The sequence below is a fragment of the Panthera uncia genome, unplaced genomic scaffold (genome assembly GCF_023721935.1).
Source record: "Panthera uncia isolate 11264 unplaced genomic scaffold, Puncia_PCG_1.0 HiC_scaffold_1350, whole genome shotgun sequence".
Lineage (NCBI taxonomy): Eukaryota > Metazoa > Chordata > Mammalia > Carnivora > Felidae > Panthera > Panthera uncia.
The window spans coordinates 1-27,162 of NW_026057976.1; the positions used below are offsets into that span (position 1 = coordinate 1).

General features: G+C 40.2%; 1 protein-coding gene across 3 annotated transcripts; it reads right to left on the reverse strand.

The window, feature by feature from the left end:
* Positions 1 to 6: 6 nt before the first annotated feature.
* On the reverse strand, positions 7 to 26,804 carry LOC125916951 (probable cation-transporting ATPase 13A5). 3 transcript variants are annotated; one of them, XM_049623199.1, is made up of 6 exons: positions 26,672 to 26,804; positions 3,007 to 3,180; positions 2,194 to 2,340; positions 1,898 to 1,926; positions 1,676 to 1,756; positions 7 to 832 (listed from the first exon to the last, which is right to left on the reverse strand). In XM_049623199.1, the coding sequence occupies exons 1-6, from the start codon at positions 26,732 to 26,734 to the stop codon at positions 757 to 759; spliced, it is 570 nt and encodes a 189-aa protein (XP_049479156.1). In that variant the 5' UTR covers positions 26,735 to 26,804; the 3' UTR covers positions 7 to 756. The 3 variants fall into 3 exon arrangements, with proteins under 3 accessions (XP_049479156.1, XP_049479155.1, XP_049479154.1); XM_049623198.1 differs by having other exon boundaries at positions 1,681 to 1,756; positions 1,856 to 1,926; XM_049623197.1 differs by having other exon boundaries at positions 1,856 to 1,926.
* Between the last annotated feature and the right edge of the window lie 358 nt (positions 26,805 to 27,162).

Below are 27,162 nucleotides of genomic sequence, written 5' to 3' on the forward strand. Positions count from 1 at the left end.
AAAAAAAAAAAAAGCCCTAGTCTTACATTAAAAAATGATGGGAAAAAATAATACAATAAAAAATAATAAATAAAAAATGATGGGGGTAGGGGGAGGAGATCTTCACATTCTATTCACTCTCTTTACTGTCCCCCTAGAAAAACCCATGAGTAAAACCTGCCTGTGTATTTGAAAGTAGATTATTTCCTCTATCCTTCGCATTTGGGAAACTAAACTCTTTGTCTTGCTCATTACATTGTCAAGTTCTTTACGGTGTGGACCAGCTTTAAATTTAATTATTTGTGATATTTAGTAAAGCTTGGCACTTGCTAAGGACAAATGTGAAGGGCAATCCTTCCTGTAGAAATGGTGTCCTAGGAGAAGTAAACTTGCGTTAATCAACTACACCTCCTAACTTAGCTCAATCCTTCACGTGTCTGGTGCTTAATGCTATGAAACCAGTACGCTCTTAATGACTCTGACAACATTTTGTGTTTCAACGTAATCAGCATTACATCTGAAATCTTATACAGTGATACTATCTCTAAGGCGTTTTGCAAACATTGTCAGAATCTGGATGATGCCTTGTTCATTTTTTCGTCATTTTTCATTCAGCAGAAAAGTTTAAAAACAACAGATCGGTAATTCTCAGAGTTGGTGCGCATATGAATCGTTGGAGGGGGGGTTTGCTTAAAATGCAGTTTCTGCTCTCACCGCTACCCTTAGTTCCTATTTACTAAATGAAAATTATGAGGGTGGAGCCCAAGAACCAGTATTTTATGTACCAGAATGCTTCTTAGCTGGAGAATTTGTGTTTCTGATAGACTGTGAGGAAGGTCGGGCAGGATAGGTCCTGAAAATGGGCAAGAAATGAAGGTAATTATTAGGATTCTGGGGAAGTCTTGCAATGGTTTACTTTCAGACTCACCAGCATTCACTATTTCAAATTACAGATGAGGGAAGCCGAGACTCAAAATCGCTATGGGTTAATAAGTAGCATAAGCATTTTTATGGTACTACTATACTATTATGTCCTAATCTCTGTGCATTTATAGATATCATTCTCACAATTGTACCACTATTCTTTCCCAATAGTCAGTGAATGTCTCTGGGGGTAGTGAGTAAGCCTTATTTATCCTTAGATCTTTAGTGCTTGCAAAGTGCTTAGCATAGTAAAGGCATTCGGTCAGTAGATTAATGAATGCATTCATGTATTCATTCATTCCACAAATAACTGTTGAGCGTCCACCATGAATCAGGCACTGTTCTAGGTGTTAAGAATGACACAACTACCTGAGCAAACAAAATCTTCATCTCCAGGCTGTTTCTTCATAGGAAAATTAATCATAATATTGTCTTTCTGCCTCTCCAAGGATTTAGAGGATGACAAATCAGAAGTCTATGAAATGACTCAAGGCTTTTTAAGGAAAGAATGAAAACAACAACACAGACGAGACTGTTTTACAATCCTGAAAGAAAAGATCAAATATTTTCCTGCACTGTTCTTTTGGGCTCTTCTTTTTAATAAGTTTGCTTGTGATGAAAACAACTTAAAATTTGTCTCTGTTGCTGGTAAATAAACTGGAATTAAATGAAGCTGGTGAAGCATTATGCCTATAGCTCACTTATCATAAGCCATTTGATATTTCAATTTCTGCCGGCCGAGTTTACTCTCAGGAAGTATCACAAACCCTACCTGACCTCTTGCTCTTCACTGGTCAGGCCCAGTCCAAACGTGTGGTGGATATCATAGCAGGAGTTGCTGTCTTCCAGCAGCCTAGGGCGTGGTCAGGACAAGAAGCATACCTTAGTTCGTGGCACCCAACAATTCCGGTTCCTCCCTTATATCCTGATGAATGCTGAGAAAAAGACTTACCCGACTTTCTGAAACCTCTTCTCCAAGTAGTCCCAAACATACCTGATTTTCCGCACTTGGATATATCGCAGCTGCAATTACAAATGTGATAGAACAGATGTCATTCACCAAGTAAAGCCTGTCAGGGGAGGTGAGGGCTTCTTGGTAGGGGTCCCCACGCAGCTCTCACTTGCCTTGATACATTGTTGTAATTCCCAGCCCAGCAGCCTCACTTGCTTTGACACACTGTTGTAATTCCCAGCCCAGCAGCATGACATTCAGAACTTTCCTCCAATAAACATTTGCAGTATTCTTTTTTAGCAAAGACATGCCATAACATTGCGCTCAAAATTGCTTACTTTTAATTCTGGCTTCAATACCGCATGGTTAATGACAGAGTGGCGGTCAGCCACCAGGGGTTCTTCTGGGTTCTTGCTTATAGGAAACTTCAGTGTAGCTAAGTAGAGGCATATAACCTTCTTCCTCGTATATCTTTGGAATTCATCCTAGAGAAATCAATCCAGCCCATGAAATTCTCAAATATTTATTCAATAAGTCACTCAATCAACCAAATACTTACCTAGACCAGAGATTCTCAAAGTTTGGGCTACAGACAAGCATTAGCTTGAAACTTGCTAAAAATGCAAATTCTCAGGCCTACCATAAGCCTACTAAATCAAAATTCTGGGGTGAGGTCAGCAGTCTGTTTTAAGGAGCCCTCCAACTAATTTGAGAACCACTGTGCTAGAGAATAAAAAGACATACTTCACAGGAAAGTTTTTTTTATGAAGAAAACAGCTTCTGGCTATCTTATGACATTTAAGGGTTTAAAATATCTACTTCCCCTCAAAATTTGTATTCTAAAAAAACTGAAAAATATCTAAAAATACATCCTTCTTGTGTTATGTCTATAAGAGTTGTAATACCAACAGCCACTACTCATGTAATGGCTAAGGAAACTGAAAATTAGCCTGACATAGTAGTCATTTCCCCAGAGTGACATGGAGGAAATGTCCTTCCTTCCTGAGTCAAAGTAAGAGAGGGCAAGTAAGTTCCAGGATACTATTGCCATCTCCTACTTGGGAACAAGAAAACTCTTAAGCAAAGAAAGATCTTTGGAACACCAGCCAGCCATTGGTGGCACCACCAATGCAATGCTGAAGGGCACGTACCGTTGTTCTTAGCAAAACAGTGTCTGCTTCTTGCAAAGGGCATGGGTTGCAATTAGCCCACACTCTCCACTGGGGCTTCCAGTAGAACACCAGCAGAAGAACCCCACACGTCAGCATGGTTGTTATAAGGCATAGGGCTCTGCGTAGATTCTGGGTCCGGTAACCAAACACCTCCTGGAGAGTAAAGAAAACATGACTCTATTTTTCTTTTTTTACATAAACACATCATTTTGTTCCAAGAAACACAAGCTTTAGATGCAGGGGTGTTAGATGGGAGACAGACCTGGTTTCGGCTGGTTGAAACAGATCGATTGTCACAGCTGTCAGCTGATACAATTAAAAAAAAAAAAAAGACCCATTTGGCTACCCTGGCATATGGAGCTAAAACAGACGGGCAGACCAAAGAATGGGCAGACTTATTTGGTTCTAGTTTTAAGAGTCACCCCATGATTTGTACCAGATTCACTTTTTTTAGGTATGAAGTTTAAAAATATATTAATGTAAATTTACTGGTGGAAGGTGATACAAATGGTGGGATGATATAAATTAAGAGATTATCTGTGAACATGAAAGATTTTCAAAAGACAGTTTATAGGAATTTACCCTGATGGTAACATGCTGAAAAATTTCTACTTTTAGTAGTAGGGGAGTTGATAATATCATGAAATGAATAAAGACTTTGAGACGCGGTTTTAGAAGGAAACAGTCGAAAACAATATATACCTTTATTTCAAACAAATTTCTAATTTCTCTCTTCCACAAAGAACTGTCACAGCATTTGTTTTTAAATTTCAAAAACTTGATTTTTAGTGTACTTGGGAGACCCAGAAGAATGTTGATTATGAATGACATTATTACTACACTATTATTTTAACCTCTGCTGTTTTGTGTGTGTGTTTGTGTGTGTTTCTAAGACTCTGACTTCCATGTCCACATCACAGAGATGTAATGTTAATAAATGGGTTTTTACTGAGTTTCTATAGCATTTTTAATGAGGAAATCTTCTGGAATTTTATGCCAGTTTAGATCATGTTATAATAAATCTCTTGGCTTAATATTTGGAATAGTTATCATCTTCAGTGATCATTTTCATTATTTTTTTTCTAGTAAAGAACTCTGGTAAATGAAGATTTTAATAACATTTGTTGAAAGTAATCTTTAAACATGATGGAAAGGTCACAGGTAGCAAAGATGTTTGAGTCACTGCTCTACTGGGTATTAGCTATGTGACCTTAGGTAAATCATATTGTAAGGGTTAAATTGTAGTGTAGGGCTAACAGGAAGCTTGAAAAATAACAGCTTTGTTCTGACACTGAAGGTGAAGGGATAACAGCCTTGCTTTACTCTTGTAAATCACATTTCATCCTCTTGTAAATCAGGCTTTACCAATGAAGGAAAACAAAAGCTCAAAGAAAGCATCAGAGGCAAGGTCAAGGAGATCCACTGGTTGCAACTTAGTGGCAGAAAGTTTAAAATAGTCACCTCATTTGGCAACTGTTTCTAACTCATCTGGGAACTGTTTCTCCGTTCTGTTCCCAGGTAATGATAAAACGATGTGATCGGCTTTAAAAACTCTGTACCCCGGCTGTTCGAGGCCGCATTCTTATCAAGAGTGTTGGTCCCGATCAGTTGGCCTTGCCTCTCATTGTAATAGACTTTGTTGTGACTGTCACTGGTGCCCCTAGCATTCTCTTTCAGGTGTCATGTGGATGCAACATTTTGTGCATGGGCCGGAAAAGTTAAAGGTCTGAAACAGGGTTCTTTCCTCGGATTGCTGCACCAACACTTGGGAGAGGTAAGGAATTCTTGGGGCGCACCATTTGAATGACTCAGGAGGGTCTGTCGGATGCACCTATAGACACAGAGTCAGGGATGCTACTGGGACACCGATGGACCCCATTTGATTTGGTTTTTGTCAAGAAAAATCCTATTTTCAGGTGACTGCCACTGCCTACTGGCCTTGAGATCTCAAACTGTGTTGTCTTCGTGTCTTGTTTTCTTCCTGTTGACTGTGCGTCCCTGTCAGTTTTGCCTATCTTTGTCATGGGTCAAAATCAGAGTACCCCCACCCCTCTGAGTCTCATTCTTACTCATTTCTAGGACTATAGGAGAGCTGCCTCAGTTTTCGGCCTCCACGTTAAGAAGCCAGTCCTTTGAACTCTGCGAGGTGGAATGGACCAACTTTCAGGTCGAATCGCCTCCACAGGGGACCTTTGACCTTACTTTGGTATATAATTTTCATGATATTGTCTCTTCTAGGCACGAAGACCACATTCGTGCCTAGAAAGACCTAGAAGACCACATTCGTGCCTCCACTGAGGCATGGAGGACCCTCATTGAAAACCCTCCAGATTGGTTAAAACTTCTTCCCCTTCCCCCTTGCCTCCTTAAAGTACAGGCTTTATCACTCAAAGGCTGCCCATTTGGAGCTCAGAATAAGAATCCTGATGGGACTAGGTGGCCGCCCCCTCTATCACCTGCACCAGAGGAAGAAGAAGAAACCACCCGCCGCCCTATAGTTCTCGCTCAAAGAATACAAGTCAAGATGCTTCAGATCAGTAGGGACACTCCCCTGAGCCCGTCTCACACCCGGTCAGGGACTCCCGGAATTCCACCACCCTCCCACTGCCCTGCCCCTTCTTCCAGGGCCACTCCTGCAGGGTGATGTCCGACCCTTTATGACTTATGTACTCTTCTCCACTAGCGACCTTTATAATCGGAAACTTCAAAACCCCTCATTCTCAGAGAAACCCCAAACATTAATTTCTCTTCTTGAAACTGTATTTGTGACCCATCAGCCAACGTGGGATGACTGCCAGCAGCTCTTGCAGGTTCTCTTCACCACTGAGGAAAGAGATAAGATCCATCATGAGGCCCAGAAATTAGTGATGGGGCCAAACTGGCAACCCACCGAGGATCCCACTGTACTTGAGGAAGTTTTTCCCTCCTCACATCCTGAAATTGGGACTGAAACACTCCTCACGGTAGGCCATCATTGACCCTATTTCGCCAGACTCTACTGGGAGGTCTCCCAGCGGCCGCCCGCTGGCCCACAAACATGTCTAAGGTAACAGTAGTTTAGGGGGCCGAGGAAAGCCCCTCAGCCTTCTTAGAAAGGCTCATGGAGACGTACCGCACATTACCCCTATTGACCTTGCCCCACTTGAAAATAGAAGGGCATTAAACCTGGCCTTTGTCTTACAAAGGCCCCAGACATTTGGAAAAAGTTACAAAAATTAGATGGGTTTGAAGGAAAAAATTTATCTGAGTTAGTTGAAATAGCCCAAAAAGTTTTTAACAATAGGGATTCTCAGGAAGAAAGACAAAAAAATTGACTAGGGTGGTAGCGGCTGTCCTGGATGCCCGCGGGGAAGAGGACCCAGAACGTCTAAAGAATTCTGGTCTGGGCAAAAGAAGACACAGGGTTAAAGCGCCACTAGGAAAAAAACCAACGTGCATATTGCAAACAAGAGGGACACTGGAAAAAGGATTGCCCCAACTTAGCCCCACGCAAAACTCAGCCACTCCAGGTATCTGTAATGGGAGTTGATTCAGACTGACAGGGCCGCGGCTCGGTAGCCCACTTCTGAGCCGTTGGTTACTGTTAATATAGAGGGCCAACCTAAGACCTTCTTGGTGGACACTGGGGCAACCTTTTCAGCTCTAAAACAAGATCCTGGCCCCACCAGGCAAGGAGCAACCCTGGTGCAAGGAGCAACTGGGTTCCAGACTTGTAAATGGACCACTGAACAAGTAGATTTAGGCCATAAAACCGTTACACATTCTTTCCTAATCATGCCTGAATGCCCCTACCCTGGATTACTAGGTAGAGACCTACTACAGTTTGAAATTCACTGAAGGGGGTATGCATATTAAAGTTGGCCAGGATGGCCCAACAACAGTAATGGTGACTGTGCCACTTGGGGAAGAGGGCCTGCTCACTCCGGTGCCTGATAAAAATGTCCATGCAGTTGATCCCCTCCTTAAAAGCCTCTAGGCGGACTTCCCCCAGGTATGGGCCGAGGCCAATCCACCTGGGCTGGCGATTCATCAAGCTCCGATAATAGTGGAACTTAAGGCATCCGCACTTCTGGTAAGACTAAAACAGTATCCCATGTCCCGGGAGGCTAGGCGGGGAATCGTCATTCATATCAAGCGTTTGTGCCACTCTGGCATTTTGATCCCATGCAAGTCGCCATGGAACACTCCGCTTCTCCCTGTCTGGAAGCCTTACTCATCCGATTTCCGGCCAGTTCAGGACCTAACAGCAGTAAACGCCAGGGTAATGGACATTCATTCCACTGTACCCAACCCTTATACTCTCCTTAGTTTGCTTCCTCCTTCTCAGGTGTATTATACAGTTCTGGACTTAAAAGATGCCTTCTTTGCCATCCCTCTTGCCCCACAAAGCCAGCCACTATTTGCATTTGAATAGACTGATCCTGAAGAGGGAAAAGCCAAACAGCTCACTTGGACGCGACACCCCCCAGGGATCTAAAAATTCTCCTACTCTTTTTAATGAGGCCCTGCACCAGGATTTAGAGCCATTTCGAATATCCAACCCCCAGGTAACTCTACTGCCATATGTTGATGATATCTTGTTGGCAGCCCCTTCTCATTTAAAATGCCTGAGAGCCACCAAAGAACTCTTGAGTCTTCTGCAAAAACTGGGGTACCAGGTATCAGCCAGAAAAGCACAGATCTGTCATATTGCAGTGACATATTTAAGTCACAACCTTAAAAAAGGTAAGCACTATCTCGGTGAACAAAGAATTCGGGCTATATTCGATATTCCTCAGCCTAAAACTCGCAAACAAGTTCGCGAGTTCCTGGGGGCAGCAGGCTACTGCAGACTATGGATACCTGGCTTTGCTGAACTGGCAGCCCCTTTGTATGCCACTCTCAAGGGGTCTCCAGAGTCCTTCACATGGGGGGAGACTCAAACTAAAGCCTTCCAAGCCTTATGAGATGCTCTCATGACCCCACCAGCCTTGGCCCTGCCAGATCCCACCAAGCCATTCCATTTGTTTGTAGCCAAAAAAGGGGGGTAGACAAGGGAGTTCTGACTCAGCGCCTGGGACCTTGGCCCCGACCGGTGGCCTATTTATCCAAACGGCTGGACCCAGTTGCTTCCGGGTGGCCCCCATGCATTTAACAAATTGCCGCCACCGCACTCCTAAAGACGCAGACAAACTAACCTTGGGGCAAGCATTGTCTGTCATGGGACCCCGTGAAGTGGAGGCTTTACTGCAGGCTCCCCCAGAGCGATGGCTGTCAAATGCTCGGATTACCCAATATCAAGCATTGCTACTCGACCAGCCCCAAATACGTTTTTGTGCCCCCACAGCCTTAAACCCAGCCACTTTGCTGCCCAAAGGACAATGTCCGCCTCTGCACTCTTGCCCAGAAACCTTGGCGATGATTCATCCCTCCGCTCCGATATTACGGATGTTCCCTTACAAGACCCTGATAGCATGTTTTCAGACGGCAGTAGTTTTGTGTTTCAAGTGCAAAGGCAGGCTGGTGCTGCAGTGACAACAGACCGCGAGACTTATGGCAACAGACCCTTCCCCCGGGAACTTCAGCCCAGGGCGCAGAGCTCATCGTGCTAACAAAAGCCCTAAAACTCAGAAGAAACAAGTCAGTTAATATTTATATGGACAGCCGCTATGCTTTTGCAACCGTGCATGTACACGGATCCATTTATTAAGAGCGCGGTCTCCTCATGGCGGAAGGCAAGGACATCAAAAATAAAGCTGAAATTTTAGATCTTCTAGCAGCCATCTGGGAACCTGCGAAGCTGGCAATCATTCACAGCCCGGGACATCAAAAAGGCGACTCCCTCGAAACAGTCGGAAACCTCCTGGCTGATGCAGCAGCTCAAGAAGCTGCCCTAACTAAAAGTAAAAGTGCCTTGGAGATACCGATCTTGACAGAGCCTTTGCTTCCACTGGAGCCCAGTTACACTCCTAAAGATTTGGAGTGGGTTTCAAGAAAAGGGGGAAGTATGATACTGGGACGAAAGTGGTTTCAGGATCCTGAAGGTAAGATACTCTTACCCACGGCAATCAGGCCGCGCATGGTGTGTCAACTCCACCAAGGGACTCATCTGGGAAAACCAAGATGGTGGAATTAGTGCGGAAAAATTTCAGGGTGCAAGGGCTGGGAAAAGAGATTGAAGAGATGGTTGAAAGGTGTGTAAGTTGCGCCCAAGTAAATCAGGGTGCAAGTAAGAAGGTTTCAGAAGCTAAAAGAGATAGAGGAACTGAACCAGGCTGGTTTTGGGAAGTAGATTTTACTGAAATTAAACCAGGGAAATACGGATATAAATACCTGCTTGTTTTTGTAGACACCTCCGGGTGGGTCAAGGCGTTCCCAGTTAAGAAATTATTAAATGAAATAATTCCTAGATTCGGGCTGCCTCTGAGCATAGGATCGGACAATGGCCCGGCCTTCACAGCGCAGGTGTCCCAGGGTCTAGCCCGGGCATTGGGAGTAAATTGGAAAATTACATTGTACGTATAGACCTCAGAGCCCAGCTCAAGTAGAAAGGATGAATCGGACCCTAAAAGAGACCTTAACCAAATTGTCCCTTGAGACAGGTGAAAATTGGGTTGATGTCCTGCCTTTTGCCCTTTTGCGAGCCTGTTGTACTCCATTTGTCAAGGGATTTTCCCCTTATGAAATTTTATTTGGCAGACCTCCACCTATCCTGCCGAAGCTAGGAGACGACGTAATGGAACAATTGGAACAGGACCATTTGCTGGCTTTGCTCATGGCCCTGCAACATGTACAAAAGGAAATAACCAGGGCCTTGAAAGAAGCCTTTGCTCATCCTCCTGTTCTTCCTCGCCCCTTTCAACCAGGAGACTTAGTCTGGGTCAAGAGGCACAAGCCTAAAACCCTGGAGCTGCACTGGAAAGGACTGCACACCATGATCCTGATATGCCCACGGCCGTGAAGGTAGATGGTGTCCGAACCTGGATTCATCACTCTCAGTTTAAGAAAAACTGCATCAAGGCGGGAACACCCCAGACTGATACGAAACCAGACAACAAAACAGCAATGGAAGGTCCAAAGGCACCCAGAGGATCCTTTAAAGCTAAGACTGATGCGGGCATAATAATAATTGTCTGGGTTTGTATAATGATAAGTGTGGGGGACTGTATGGAATTGCATCCCCTATCTTTTTGGCCATACCAATGGGAACTCAGGGACACTGTCACGGGGTAGGTGATAGCATCTAATACCTCTTCCACTGTGCCTTGTTTTTTGTTTGATTTCTGTGACTTGGTGGAGGACTCATGGGGGACTTTAATTACTAATTATAAACAGCCAATGGGCTCCACTCCTCCGGTCCCCGAAAACTCCTATGTGGTTACCTATGGATGTGGACACAGGGATCAAGAACAAAAATTGTCTAACCTACCAGGGTTATACAGTTGCCTTGCAAATAGAAAGGTTGAATGTGAAGGAAAAGGCCAATACCATTTTGCAAAACGGGGTTGTGAAACGCTGGCTCCCTGGCTGGCAGGACAGGGCCATGACTGCTTAATCACCCACCTTAGAACTCCAGATCCCAAACGTAAGACTCAAGGAAAATGTAACCCAACAAAAATATGTTTAAAAAAGGCTTCTAGTTCCAGTAATTTTTCCTCTTCCTGGGACACTAGACACACTTGGGGGGGGGGGGTCTCAGAATGTATGCTCCAGGAGTTGACAAGGGCATTTCCTTTACTATACAAAGTGTGAAAAGAAAAACTCCACCCAATCCGGTAGGGCCAAACAAGGACATGATTTTACACCCCCCGCTCTTTCCGACTGTCCCTTCCCAACCTTCCCTACGATCATGTGCCCCCACAAAGTCAGAATTACCAACAACAGGTCATATCCAGAACCCATTCTCCCATGAGACACATTGGTTAGATGCAGTAGATTCTATGTATGCTTGGCTATATTCATCTCACACCAAGATTGTACAATATTGTTGGCTGTGTTTAAACCCTAAACTCCCGTATTATGTGAGAGTGGCTACAAATGCCAGCATTGGACAAGACATAGACAAGCATGTCGTAAAATTGCTAAATCCAAGCATGACATTATGCCCTTGGGGTTCACGACCAATTTTAACCCTAGGAGACCTCCAAGGGCAGGGTTGGTGCATAGTGTCCCAAGAATATAATTGGCATACCTCCCTTTACAAAAACTCTTGTGCAGAAGTGTATATTCTAAGTAGATCAGATACTGATAGCCCCCCAAAATATAGCATACCAAGCCCTTACTGGAGCCTGGTTTGCTTGCTCATCAGGAATTACCTCCTGCATTGCAGCCACATACATTGGGGTTGGCACCCGAGAGATTTGTATCCTAGTTCATATTCTCCCACAAATATACCTATATAGCGAAGAAGCAGGTAGAGAAGAACATTTACTTCTGTTCAAAGGACATTCCAGGGTGAAAAGGGCAGCACCAGTCCTCATTCCACTCCTAGTGGGACTGGGAATTGTGGGATCCACAGCTATTGGAACTGCTGGACTCATTGTGGGGGACCAAAATTTCAAAACTATAAGTGAGCAAGTAGACCGAGACCTAGGCTACTTGGAAATTTCAATTTCTCGGCTGGAACATTAAGTAGACTCTTTAGCCAAGGTTGTATTACAAAACAGAAGAGGACTTGATTTACTCTTCATGAAAGAAGGGGGTCTCTGTGTGGCCCTCGGAGAAACCTGCTGTTTTTATGCCAATTCCGGAGTAATCTGAGACACTCTCGGTTTGGCCAGGGATAATCCTAGGACCAGGGAATATGCCAGGGAGGCCAGCAATAATTGGTATTGGAGTTTATTCTCTTGGCCCCCCTGGCTCACGTCACTGCTCACCGCCATAGCTGGGCCACTGCTATTGTTACTTCTTGGGTTAACCATTGGCCCATGCATAATCAATTGGTTAGTACAGTATGTCAAGAGGCAAGTTGGTGAAATAAAAATTATGATGATTAGGTCCCACGATATCCCCTTAGTTCCTAATGATGAATCAAGGGATTGATTCACTGGCAAGAAAGGGGGGAAATGTAAGGGCTAAATTGTAGTGTAGGGCTAACATGTAGCTTTAAAAATAACAGCTTTGTTCTGACACCGAAGGTCAAGAGAAAACAGCCTTGCTTTACTCTTGTAAATCACGTTTCATACTCTTGAAATTCAGGCTTTACCAATGAAGGAAAACAAAAACTCAAAGAAAGCATCAGAGGCAAGGTCAAGGAGATCCACTGGTTGCAACTTAGTGGCAGAAAGTTTAAAATAATCACCTCATTTGGCAACTGTTTCTAACTCATCTGGGAACTGTTTTTCTGTTCTGTTCCCAGGTAATGATAAAACGATGTGATCGGCTTTAAAAACTCTGTACCCCGGCTGTTCGAGGCCGCACTCTTATCAAGTGTTGGTCGTGATCGGTTGGCCTTGCCTCTCATTGTAATAAACTTTGTTGTGACTGCCACTGGTGCCCGTAGCATTCTCTTTCAGGAGTCGTGTGGATGCAACAATATCACCTCTAGGGAATCCCAATTGATTCCTAAAAAAAAAAAAACAGTTAGAAATGCATGCCTTACAGGGTACTAGTGCTCAAATGAGATAATGTCTCCTTAAGTGCTCTGCAAAGTAATTACAATTTTAAGAGTTCCTTTCCAGTGCTTCTCAGTTATCATCCACTTGGGAAAAAATGTTCATTAAGTTTAGCAATGCAGCCACTCTATTTTGAGATTATTCATGATAAGATTTTAATGTAACTCTAAAATGTGTTCACTCTGCCTCTAAGCGTATTTCCAGTTGGGTCTCCTTTCTCTTTTCCTATCTTCTTTTTGATTCCATAAACCTGTTCTAGTTTTATTTGTGAATGATAGTTTTATTAGACTCAAATAAAATGTATATGCCAGTTCACATATTATGTCATAAATATGCATTATTTCACTAAGTTATTCATGTGGACTTATTGCCAAAGTATTCAAAGTAGAAGCAGAATGGTTTGGAACTTTAGGCCAACTCATAGGTTGAAAAAGCCCATCACAAATGCCTTTCCCTTTTTTGATTCACTTACATACTACAATGGCATTGGTAATCATAATTCTGATACCCCTTCAGTTCTTTTCTTTACAACATTTTTAAATTAAAAACAGAATTGACAATGCCAGCAAGATGGCAAAAAAATCACTATGACTACATACTGCTAAAACCTTAAAATTGGAATAATTCTTTAGAGAAAGCAAGGTGACAAATTATATCAAGATTTTATAAAGATGTTTCTATTTCTGGAATCAGTAATTCCACACTTGGAAATACACCCTAAGGAAATAATACACAAAGTAGAAAGTGATGTGTATAACAATGCTCAGTGCAGTATTATCTGTAGTAGGAAAAGTTATTGGAAGAACCAATTAATAGCTAATGGCTCCATAAGATGTGGAACTCAAAACAGTGGGCTATAGTGGCACCATTAAAAACAAAATTTATGAAGTCAATGCAGAAATGTGAGCCATTATAGCATTAAGTGAAGAAAAAAAGATAAAGAATAGATACAATAGATAGAAAACAGTAACTTTAACCCAACAATATCAGCAATTACATTCAAGATAAATGACATTAATACCGTGATTGAAAACAAAGATTGTCTGAGATAGTAAAAAACCCACTATATGTTGTGTACGAGAGACACCTTTAAATACAAAGAAGCAACTAGTTAAAATAAGAAAGAAAGGGAAATATACAATGCAAAGACTAACAAAAAAGAACTAGTATAGCTATGTTAATTTCAGAGAAAATAGACTTTAAAAATAAATAAAAATATTTAATAATTAATTATAAATAAATAATAAATATGAGAGAAAGGAGGACACTTCGTAATCTAAAACAAAAGAATCAATTCATCAAGAAGAAATAACAATTTTAACTTTGGGGGCACTTATAAGCTAAGTTTCAAACTTTGTAAAGCAATAAATAGCACTTAAAGCCACTGTCATCATGGGAGATGTTAACACCCCTTTCTCACTAACTAATAAGACCAGTACACCAAAAGAACAAAACAAAACAAAAACAAAAACAAAAAACTCACCACCAAAAGAATACAGGAAGTATGAACAACCCTATTCACCTAATTAACAAATGAAGAAAATTTTAACCCCAAACTGCATACTTCAAATTTTTCTCAGGTACACATGAAATATTTACCTAAATTGACAACGTTCTGGAACATAAAATGTGATGACATTATAATTAAACTAGAAATAACAACAGAATGGTAACTTAAAAATTCCCAAATGATTTGAAATTTTTTTCAAATAGCGTATTTCTAAGTAATAGAGTCAGGTGAAAAATTACAATAGCCATTAAGAAGTATTTTGAGCTGAATAAAAATGGAAATTGACAAATAAAAACTTGTGGGATGAACTTAAGACAATGATTAGAGGGAAATATATAATTTTAGATGTGTATGTAAGAAAAGAAAATAAATGTTTGAAATCAATGAAACAAGCTCCCAATCAAGAAGCTGTAGAAAGGAACTGCAAACTAAATCTTAAAAAGTATAAGGAAGGAAATAATAAAGAAAAACAGGAAAAAAAGCAGAAATGAATAAAATAGAAATCAGACTTACAATGGAAAAATCCAATGATGTTGAATTTGTACTTAAAAGTTAACTAAAATTGATAAATTCAGAAATAAATCACAATATTTTTATGGCTCTTAAAGAAAATTAATGTGTAACTAAAAGCTTTCTACAAAGATATCTTCAAGTCCAAATGGCTTGTGAATGCTTTCAAATATTTAAGGTAGAAGTGATATCAATTTTGCACAAACTCCTTCATAAGTAGAGGAGGTGGAAACGTTCACAACTTGTTTCATGAAGTTAGCATACTCATATACCAAAACCCGATAACGTTTGTTAAAAGAAAGGAAAATTACAGGCTAAGATCTGTAAGAAACATAGATGAAGTAATCACAAAATATCTTATCCAGCTAAATCAGTGATATATATTAAAAGGTAATATGTTGTTACCAAATGGAGTTTGTTCTAGGATTGCAGGAATTTGAAAATCAATCAATGAATTTTGGTATGTTAACATTCAGGAGGAAATTTATAACGTCATAGCAATTGGTATAGAGAAATACTTTCATAAAGTTCAACACTAATGCATGAGAGAGAAAGAAGGAAACAAACAAACAAGGAAACAAAGAAAGAAGCCTCTCGGCAAACTAGGAATAGACAGAAACATCCTTCAGCTAATATCATGCTTAATAATGAAATATTGAATATTCCCCCTATGAAGTTATAAGTAAAAGATTACCAATAATCACCACTAATGTTTAATACAGTTCTGATAGTTTAACAGTGCAATAAGACAAGAAAAAGTAACAACATTTATAACTGAAACATAAGTAACAGTACTATATTATATACTTGATAGTTTCTAAAAAAGTAGATCTTAAATGTTCTCACCACAAGAAATAAATAGTATTATGTGAAGTGATGGAAGTGTTAACAGACACTTTGATGGTGATCATTTCACAGTATTTAAGTGTACCAATCAACTTGTACACCTTAAATTTACACAATGTTACATGTTACATCGTTACACAATGTTACATGTCAACTAAGAAAAAAAAAGTACAGCTCTCTGTGTGAGTAGATAATATAATTATTAAGAAATCCAAAATAATGTACAAATTATACAAGTTAATAAGTGAATTTGTCAAGGTTGCTGGATACTGGGTCAATATAGAAAAACAACTGTGTTTGTAACAAGCAATTTGAAAATGAAGTTAAATGCCATTTGTAATATCATCAAGCCAAAAAAATCAATATACTTATAATAGTCCTAATCAAGTTAGACAAACCTCTAGACTGAAAACTGCACAATATTGCTGAAAGCACAGATCTAAATAAAAGGAGAGATATATTAAGTTTGAGGGTTAGCCAGGAGCAATCCCATTTATACTCACATCAGACATTTTGTGTGTGTGTGTGTGTGTGTGTGTGGTAATTGAGGAGCTGATTCTAAAATCGGTATGGAAGTACAAAGGACCTAAAGCAATCAAGACAATTTTCAAAAAGAACAATTGTGGAAGACCTACACTACCAGAAGTGAAGACTTACTACAAATTCCTACTAATTACAAGCCAAAAATGAAAAAAAAAATGAGAAACAAAATAGAGAGTCCAGAAAGAGACTCAAAGATATTTCATCGTTTCATTTACAAAACTGAACCATTACAATTCAGTAGGAGAAAGGATGGTTGGCTCAATAGGTAGTTGCTAGAGCAAAATGAACGGTGCTAGAAAAATGAGTTTTCCCCCCATTTTACACCATACACAAATTAATGGTGGCACATGTACTTAAATGTGATAACTAAAACAATAGATCATATGAAAGAAAACACAGAAAAAATATTTCATGAACTTTAAGTAGGAAAATATTTCTTAAACAGGAAATAAAAAAAGATAAAAAAAGATATCTTACTTTAATGAAACTAAAAGCTTCTGTTTATCCAAAGGTCTCTGAAGAAGATACTAGCTATCTGTACCTATGTATAAAAAAAGAATCATATTTGGAAATATCACAAATGACTACGAATCAATAAAAAATGTAATGTATACGCAATAAAAAATGAGCAAAAGACTTGAACAGTCATTTTACAAAAGAGGATTTCCAGGATAATATTCCACAAGGTGCTCAATATCATGTCATTAAGAAAATGCAAAATAAAACTACAATAACATATCACAGCCAGAATAGCCAAGGCAATCCTAAAAAAAGAACAAAGTTGGAAGACTTCACCAGATTTGAAGACTTACTCTAAAATGACACAATAATAAAATGACACAACAATGATAAAATGACACAATGACATAGCCACAGTATAGCTAAAGTGGAAAAAACTGATTATACCAAGTGTAGATAAAAATGTGAAGCAATGGTACTCATATACATTGTTTTGGGGAGTGTAAATTGGTACAAACGTTTTGAAAAACTGTGTTGCTAAAGATAGGATCACTCTATGAGCTAGTAACTCCATTCTTAGATTTTTACACAGAGAATTGTATATGTTCGCCAAAAGATTTGCACAAGAATATTTGTATCAGTTTTATTCATAAGGGTCCCAAATTGGAAATAATCTAAAGGTACATCAACAAGAGAAAGATAAATATTGTGTTTTCGTATAACGTAACACTACAAAATAATTTTTTAATGTAACTTTTAATGCGAACAACAATAAATGTGAATTTCACATACGAGTAAATAAAGGATGGTAAATCAAGACACAATTCTATTTATAGGAAATGAGCAAAAATAACTGATAATAGAAGTCATTGAACTGTCTGTTTAAGATCAGTGCACTTTGTTGACACCACTGAATTTATATATGTCAACAAAAAGTAATAAAGGGAGGGTGTTTATTAGACACCCTGTTCCAAGTTGGTGGAAGTTACTTTAATTACTTTAATGGAGTTATATCGAGAAAGAGAAAATAACAGCAAAAAGTCACAGTAACTTTCAGAAATATGTAGCTCCTTGAGCAAAGATGAATAGAAACAGTATTTTTGCTTCCTTGATAAATTGGCCTCATAAACCTTGGTAAATTTCCTATCATGTCTGTTTTCCCAAAGGTTATAAGCTAGATGTGGGACTTGAAGTTTCGGTTGAATCATTCTTTCATCTGGCATTCTTTTTAATCAAATCCTCTCAGTCAGCTTGCCAATGTTTGTGTAATTTGAGTTTATCCTAGTGTATGTCTCCATTTTGACCAATTAATCTCAAGTATAATTTCAGTGTTCTCAATGATTATTCTTCTGAGGCAGTTAAGAGTCACTCAGATGTCTCCAAAGTACTGAACACCCATGGGTAAAATCCACTAAGAAGTGCAGGGTAGAGGAAGGAATATGTGTGCTGTTAAGAGGAAGGTAAGTAGAATCTAGAGGCCTCGTAAATGTAAAGACATTGGGAACAGAGAGAGGAAGGATCGGAACCTCAAACGCACTACATGTAGTTCCTTGCGGTAAAGTGGCTTTTGCCACCTATAAGCTATGTGACCTCAGGACTTACCTTCTCTAAGTCTCAGTTTCCATCTCTGTACGTAGGGGATAACAGCACACACCTGGAAGCATAGTTGTGAAGAGTAATAGAGGTGGAAGGTGTTGAGCACAAAGGAAGCTTTCAATCAGTGTTAACAGGTGATCTGATAATTGGTTCAGCCAAAGGTGGAGAGAGTTTTTGGTTTTGAGTTGTGAGATACTGAAACAAGGTTGGTAATGGGAAGCGGCTGTGTTCCACAGGGTGAGGAACCCGGATCTACCACCTACTAGTGAGTTGAATAGCACAAAGGTTGCGCCATCTTCATATAGACTTGATTTCTAGTCTCTGTTGCCAGTAATGTTCCCTCACTTTTTTGTTTCCTACTAGAATTCCATGCTCCCAATACCAGGAGAGGTACCACATTTCTAATGGTCTTTTCCTTGGCCCAAAATACAAAAGGAAGCAGCCTGGATTCGGAGTAACAATGAAATATGCACGTGCCTTTCAACAGAGGTTGCTGCTAAAGGGCACAATTTAGAGCCCTATCCAGGTCTATCAGCAGAGCCTCTGTTCTTTATACCCCACCCCATTGCCTTCTAGAAGCTCTCGCTTCTGCTCCTTGCTCCATCACTTACTAGTTAATATGATCTGGGTAAATGATTTAAGTTCACTAAATTTTTAGATTCCTCATGTGAAACTGTGGCTGCATGAGAAAACTCAGCTCAAATCATCCCTCTACCACTTAACCCCATATAAGTCGTCGAGCAACCCACTTTATTTCTTCTGATGACTCACTTTCCCCTTCCATAAAGGAAAATATCAGTATCTTCCGGGTTTGTTCCAAGAAACCAATGAGTTAATGCATGCAAAGCATTTAGCAGGGCTCTTGAAACATTTCAAGTATGTAGTATACATTAACGGTTAATATTAGCTTGAGTAATGCACAGGTCAACAAAATTTCAGTAGATTAAAAACGGCTAGTCCCATTGGAGTCATTGTGAAATGATTTGACCACAGGCAATATTCAGAACTAAATGCTATTTGAGAAAACCATTAAGTTGTATTTCTAAAAGTGATTGATCCAATGGCTTAAGTGGAATTTTTGCTTTTCCCACAGAGCACGAATTGTCAAAATTGAAGTCAAACACAGGCCAAAAAGTAAACTGCTCACCTTCGTGATACATGAAACTGGGAAAAGAGCTTTAAGATAAACGCCAAATTGATTGAAAAACTAACTAGCTTAGTAACTAATATATAATATATATTATATGAATCATGCATTAGAAATTATATGTACATATGTATTATATATATGCATATATATGTATATATATATATGAGCATACACACACACACAGTACAATCATCTTCACTCATATAGGAGGAAAACCGTGTAATAGGGGATCCTCCCCCCCACCCCGGGTAATGTGACTTTGCATATGTTATTTAACTGAGCCTCATTTTCTCAGTATAAAATGTATATCTGAGTGGCTAGCTCATGGGGATTAAATGAGAACATACAATATGGAGTTCTAGTGCATAAAAGGCACTTTTAAAATCATTTTCCTTTCTTTTTTAACGTTTTATTTATTTTTGAGACAGAGAGAGACAGAGCATGAACGGGGGAGGGGCAGAGAGAGAGGGAGACACAGAATCGGAAGCAGGCTCCAGGCTCTGAGCCATCAGCCCAGAGCCCGACGCGGGGCTCGAACTCACGGACCTCGAGATCGTGATCTGAAGTCGGCCGCTTAACCGACTGAGCCACCCAGGCGCCCCTCCTTTCTTTTTTAAATAAGTAGGTCTTATAATTACCATCAGAGATGGAACTAAGATTGGCCAAATTCCGCAGGAAAGGAGAGTTACAGGGTGCAGCTTCATCTAAACATTGTCTCTTCCCCCGAGTCCTCTTTTGGAGAGCTCCTCTTAGTTGGGGCGCAACCGTCCCCCAGCTCTCTGCTTATTTTTGTTCCTGAATTTTCATTGCATCTAGAGCACTAGCATTTGTGCGTGACTGGTGTTGTGAACAGGTCCTTTTGCATTTTTGTAAACGCTTTTATTCTTATGCTCACCTTTCATGTGTTTATCTAAATATTTCTTTTCAGCAATGTTTAAAGTTTACTTTTATTTATTTTGAGAGAGAAGATAGAAAGAAGTGCAGGAGGGGCAGAGAGAGGGAGGCAGAATCTCAAGTAGGTTCCGCCTTGATGCAGGGCTCCGTCTAATGAACCGTGAGATGGTGACTGGAGCTGAAGAGTCGGAAGCTTAACCGACTGAGCCACTCAGGCGCCCCTACTTATCTACATATTTCTTGCGTACTTACCATGCACAGGCACCGTAGTATGTGACTCAACTCTTTTAGAATGGGTCTCTGGGTTACAGTTTGCAACACATTCACTTACTCAAACCCACATTCTCGCAGCACCAAGTCAGTATTTACTCAACCAAGACATAACATAAATAATTCTCAGTACGCTAATTACCTCTGGGAATGGCAATGCCAGTTTTTTGCTGTGAAGTGTTAAGCCCTTCCATGCAGAGGTGCTCCAATAGCCTTAGAGTAAGTTAGCTTTTTCTAGGCAGGCCTCAAACTTTCCCTTGAACCATGGCCAAGGAGATGATACCTCTGAGTCCTTTTATGGGCCAAGAATTCATCGTGTTTGTCCTTTTTCTCAAACAGCAATCACAGCACCATGTTTCCATTCATTATTCACAATCTACCCTTTGTCATCTTTATCTGGAGACCCAATTGTGTTCCTTTGTGTGATAGGTGAGTGAAGGTTCTCCTCTGCTCTCTTGTCTCCAACTCTGCCGTGTTCCCAGGTTCTTTTCTTTAATGTTAGGGTAAATATCTCTGGTTCATGGATCATGTTAACATTTTAAGCCTACTTGTTAATTTTGAGAGAGAGACACAGAGAGCATGAGTGGGTTAGTGGCAGAGAGAGAGTGGGATAGAATCCTAGGTGGGCTCTGCGCGGTCAATGCAGAGCTGGATGAGGGGCTCGAACTCATGAATCGTGAGGTCATGACCCGAGCCGAGATCAAGAGTTGACGCTTAACCAACCGAGCTACCCGGGTGCCCCAATTAATGGATCATGTCAGTATAGTCATTGTTCCTTACCCCTCTATTACTGCTTTGGTTTGGCTGCATGTAGTAATTTGTGTTAGTCATCACTGATTAACAAGAAATTTTAGTTATAGTTTCATATATCTTGTCCTGTGTTCATGCATGGAGTGTCCCTTGAGCAGGGGGAGACAATGTCTTGGGTCACTTTCTCTTTTGTCTGCATTTGGCAATCAGAGCTAACCTTTCTCAAGCACTTACTCAGGTACCATTCAATCCTCACAACTACTCCATGAAATAGGCGTAATTATTTATGAAAATAGATACTATTATTCACAGTACTTATAAATTATTGTTTGTAAATCAAAAAATTGAGTCTTAAAGATGTTCAAAATAATTATTGAAATAGGTCAACCTCTTAAGTCTTCCCTGTACGCTTCTTTCTGGAATAAGAAAGGCCCTTTCCTCTTTAGCAGTGTGAATCAAAACCCAATACCGAAGAGATGAACATATTATCACTCTCAGCTCCAGACATTCCCATAAAGTCAACTACTCTAACAAAAGTGCTACTTCCTGGAAGTAAAAGTGCAAGTAAGGACTTTTGTTTGATGCAGCTAACAGCAAAAAAGCAGAAAGCGTGAGTCAAAAAGTAATGAGATGCATGGGCTAATCAGCAGAGGCCATTTCGAGAGCCAGAATTTGCCTTAGACCAGGACATGGGACAACATGGCATGTTCTGTTAAATTTTATTCCTGAAATGAGGGCATCAATAATACAAGAGGGGTATCTCAGAAATGATATGGTTCAAATTCCTTTCCTGACAAAAATAGCTATAGACCATCCTTCACAATGAGCATCTAGAGGCTACCAAAGTCAGGCTGCTCACTAATTTATAGGGCTATACCTTCCCTTGTTGGATAGCTGTGGTGTATTAGTTTTTATTGCCACATAACAAACTTAGTGGTTTAAAACAACACAAATCCATTATCTCTCAGTTTCCGTGGGTTAAGGGTCTGACTGTGGATCCTCTGCTCAGTGTCTCACAAAAAGATCAAGGTGTCCTCTGGGCTGTGTTCCTTTCAGAGATCAAGGACCTCTTTCCAGATCACACGGTTATTGGCAGGATTCAGTTGTTTCTTCTAGCACCGAGAGAGAGAGACCACCACCCCCCCTTCTCTTGCTGGTTGTAAGCTAGAAGTTGCTCTCAGTTCTCAGTTCTTAGACACACTCAGAGCTCTTACCACACAGAGCTTTCCATCTTCAAAGATGCAATGGAAAAAGCTCCCTTGCATCAAGCCCCTATCATGCTCTGAATATCCATAACTCCAGAAAGAACACAAGCTCTTTTCTGTGCTCACCTGATCAGGTCAGGCCCACCTAGGCAATCTCCCTTTTGATTAACTCAGCTGAGTCTATGTTGATTACATCTGTAAAATCCATTTTGCCACACAACATAACATAGTCACAGGAGTCACAGCTCATCATATTTATGGGTTCCACCACACTCAACTGAAGGGAATTATACAAGGGGAAGAGTCAATGGAGAGGTATCATGTTAAGATTCTGCCACCAAAGATGGTTAGGAAATTGTCCTGTAATGAAAATAAATCAGGCTGGATTCTGCCAACTTATACTCTGTTCTCCACATCAGCCTCTCAACTATTGGAAGACAAGTGCCTTGATTATTCTTTGGGTAACTATTCCCAATACCTTTTAAACGATTCTATTTTTTTTTTTTTTAATTTAAATCCAAGTTAGTTAACCTATAGTGTAACAATGGTTTCAGGAGTAGAATTTGGAGATTCATCACTTACATACACCCAGCATTCATCCCAACAAAAGTGCCATTCCTAATGCCCATCACCCATTTAGCCCATCTCCCCATCCAACACCCCTCCAGCAATCCGCAGTTTGTTCTCTGTATTTAAGAGTCTCTTATGGTTTGCCTCCCTCTCTGTTTTTATCTTATTTTTCCTTCTCTTCCCCTGTGCTCATCTGTTTTGTTTCTTAAATTCTACGTATGAGTGGAATCGTACTGTATTTATCTTTCTCTGACTGACTTATTTTGCTTAGCATAATACATTCTAGTTCCATCCACATTATTGCAGATGGCAAGATTTCATTCTTTTTGATCACTCAGTGATACTCCATTGTGTGTGCGTGTGCACAGGCACGCGTGTGTGTGTGTGTGTATACTACATCTTCTTTATCCATTCATCAGTTGATGGATATTTGTGCTCTTTCCATAATTTTAGCTATTTTTGTTAGTGCTGCTATAAACATTGGGGTGCATGTGCCCCTTAAAATCAGCCTTTTTGTATCCCTTGGATAAATACCTAGTAGTGCAATTGCTGCATTGTAGGGTAGCTCTATTTTAAATTTTTTGAGGAGCCTCCATACTGTTCTCCAGAGTGGCTACACCATTTTAAATGATTCTTGTTTGTGAAATCCAGATATCCCTCTAAATACACTATACTTCTTGTTTGAATCTTAGAATTAAATATAACTCCCTAGAAGTTTCCTAAATATTATAGATTATAATAGAACTGTTATTTCTTCTATTATGCTGAATGGGCTTCTAGTGAGACATCCAAGTACTAATTTTTTATAGCTATATCATAGTGGTAACTAAAAATTCAGCCATGACCAAATAAAGCACTTTAATTACTTTTTCACGCATAGCTACGAAGCCCAAGTCATTGATATCCCCACCTTGTAGTTTGAGAATAACTTTAAACACAAACTCAATACCGAGGCCTGTTACACCACATTGTCAATTTCTCTCTTACAATCAAATCTAGAAAACTTTTTGAATCTTGGTTCTGTCGCCTATATTGTTACCTTTCCCTCATAGTGGGGCATCAGTCACAGATTAGATAAGCTTGCCTTCATCCAAGCTGTTAACATAAATTTTGACAAAAGACCCGAAAGAGGCCAATAGAGCGTGATTTTTGATTTTCAATTTTAATCCTTTGAGTAGGGTTTGTGTGTGTGTGTGTGTGTGTGTGTGTGTCTTTAAATTAAAGATGAGGAGTACATGCTGTTGTTTAAAATAATTCAGGGGCACCTGGGTGGCTCAGTTGGTTAAGCATCCAACTTTTGCTCAGGTCATGATCTCATGGTCCATGGGTTTGAGCCCTGCATTGAGCTCCATACTGGTGTGGAACCTGCTTGGGATTCTCTCTCTCCCTCTCTCTCTGTCCCTCCCCCCACTCATGCTTTCTCTTTCTCTCAAAATAAATAAATAAACTTTAAAAATATATTAAAATAGTTCAGACATTCCAAGAACCTGATTTTTCTTACTAATTCATCACATACTGTTTGGTTTCGTAATGGTAGCTCTCAAACAATTATCACTCCCCAAGTTTAATCAGACAAAGGGAGGATATTTCCAATACTAATTTCACTTACTATTTGCAAATTTCCCATAGTAAGTCCTGCCTCCTTGGATGTAAATGCACTCCTTATATTTTCACAGCACTTTCCACATTTCATATATGGCACTCGCAAAACTTTCAAATCAGAGGGGTTACGTGATACTGTTTTCAGGCAAACTAGCAAGGCCCCAAAAGGTGTCCACACTCGTGGTTAACAGCAGATCCTTGACTAAAGCCCAGATCTGTGGTCTTAGAGTCCAGGAATCCTTCACTGTTTCCCAGAAAACAAATTAATGAAGTGAAGAGCTCTCCTGTCAAAACTGTATCTTCCACACCAAGTAGCCCTTTCCTCCCCTGGAGCTGCTCCCAGTTGTAATGTTGACATTTAGTTGGCAGGCGTCAGTAAAGAGGGGGAGAGCACCAGTTGAAAGATTGGCTTTGCAACTCATGTGAACAAAGCATCTCTTGTGTCTCAGAGGCAGAATCAAGACCACCTTTAGAAAGCAAATGCAGCACGAATGGCCTAAGAGAACCCTGAATCAACGGCTGACATGCACACTGTGTGCCTCAATACATGCCTGGCTAAGGAGAGAGACCTATGCACCCCATGTGATTCAGAAAATTAAAGTACTAGGCTAAAGACTTTATAAATACATCACAGAGTTAGAGAAAAAATAAAGAGCGGCCAAAGATTTTCATGAACAGTCATCTACATGTTGGGAAAAAAAAACATCAAAACTGGCACAGAGCTGTTTAGTAGTGAATACAGGTAAGCAGGTTTTAGTTCTTTGAATCCCTTCAAGATTTGAAGCATTATACCATTGTCCAGATCAGTGTGGTATGATAATAGAAGTCGCTGATGTGAACCATGTTTGTAATTGAAATTTCCTAGTGGACGCATTGAAGTAAAAAGCAGATTAAATCAATTTTTATAACATATGTTATGTAACCCAACATATCCAAACTATCATTTCAAAGTGTAACCGATATAAAAATTATTGAGCTATTTTACTCTTTTTTCTTTCACTATCTTCAAAATCTGGTGTGTATGTTACACATAGAGCACATTTCACTTTTGTCCCACTATTTTGCTAGCATTCAAGAACCATGTATGACCAGGGACTGCCTTCTTGAACAGTGTAGGTGTACGTGAAATCACTTATTTTTATTAGGTTAACAAAGAAGGGTGTGGAGAGAGGGTGGGTGTGGATTTCCCACAGATCTCATGGGGAACTGGAAGAACAAGCAGGAAACTGACACCCTTCTGCTATGTGACCCACATCTCATGGGCCCTTTCCGTCTCCAGTGTTCCATCTCTGTCTGGGCCCCCATTCTCCTCCTCTCCTTTCTCATTGCCTACCTGCAGACACTATTGCAGTGCGAATAGCATGGAGTGTGAAGGGGGAAGAAGGGGGCTCGATTTCCAGCCTGTCCCTTGTAGACTGAAGACCTTTTACAAGTTACTTAACCTCTTTGATCTCAGATTTCTTTCTATGAAATAGGATTAAGTCCTTCATCACTGAATTCTAAGCATCAATTAAAATAACAAATGTAAACTTGTCAATCCCAAACAGACCCTGCAGTTTCTAAGCTTTTAATGATTATTTTTCAAGATGGCTATATGTTTGGTAGAAGAGGCAGTAGGGAAAGAGAACTGGAGAAGTGAAAACTTTTTAAAATATATATATATATACTTAATACCAGGCCACAATGTTCTCTTTTTTTAGTACTTAGTGCTTAAAACCTCTCTATACTTTTAGCATAACTTCAACCCAAAGCACACCGAGCTTCAGTAATACAGATATACCAAAAACATAAGAATTAACAAAAAACTTTCAGGTTTTGCTTGAGTTTGTCCAAGTAGATGGAGACCCAGATGATGAGGGGGAGACCCCTTCCTGAGCACGATGTGGGATATACACTGAATACTCCACAAAATGTCTAAGAAGGAAAGTTCATTCTGTCTGATGCATATGGGGTTGGCAAGAACTCCATCATCTAGAAGACAGTCTTCTCAGCCCGTTCCCCAACTATAAAATTGTGCCCTTGGATCTCAAGGAGCCTTACAATAATTAAATCTCTGCAGTTCCTAAAGCCAGTACCACTACAGTTGCACCTACCCATAGCCTCAGATACTTTGAGAAGTCCGTACTCCAAAAAAGGGAAGACTCACCAGTTCATTCTCCTCTCCTTGGTTGAGCAGAGCCCGGTGGTCCTTCTTGCTCTTCTCCTCCATCTAAACCAGACTTGTTAGGGTCCCTCCTAACTCTTTGGGGAAAAGTCAAAGCTGCTTGAGCCTTATGTGAACTCAGAGCAGTCACTACTTGTCACTGCTTTCTCAGGTGCTTTTAAAATCTCTTACCACAATCCTCACCTATTAGGCTAACAAAGAAAAGAGAGGAAATACTCTCCTCAGCCACAAGATTGGCCCATTCATCTATCCGCTTAGTGTGTTTCTTTTTTTTCCCCCCTCCCTGGTGTTTATTTGCTGATGTGAGATGTGATAGGCTCTAGACTTAAGTTGTTGAACCAGAAAGATTAATAATTTCGTGCACTGCCCATAAGTATCTCAGCCAATGAATGAGAATGGCCACTTCACTAAAACCCCAAGGCAAAAAGATTGACTAGTTAGAGATGAATAAAAACCCTGTGGAACTTCGGGAT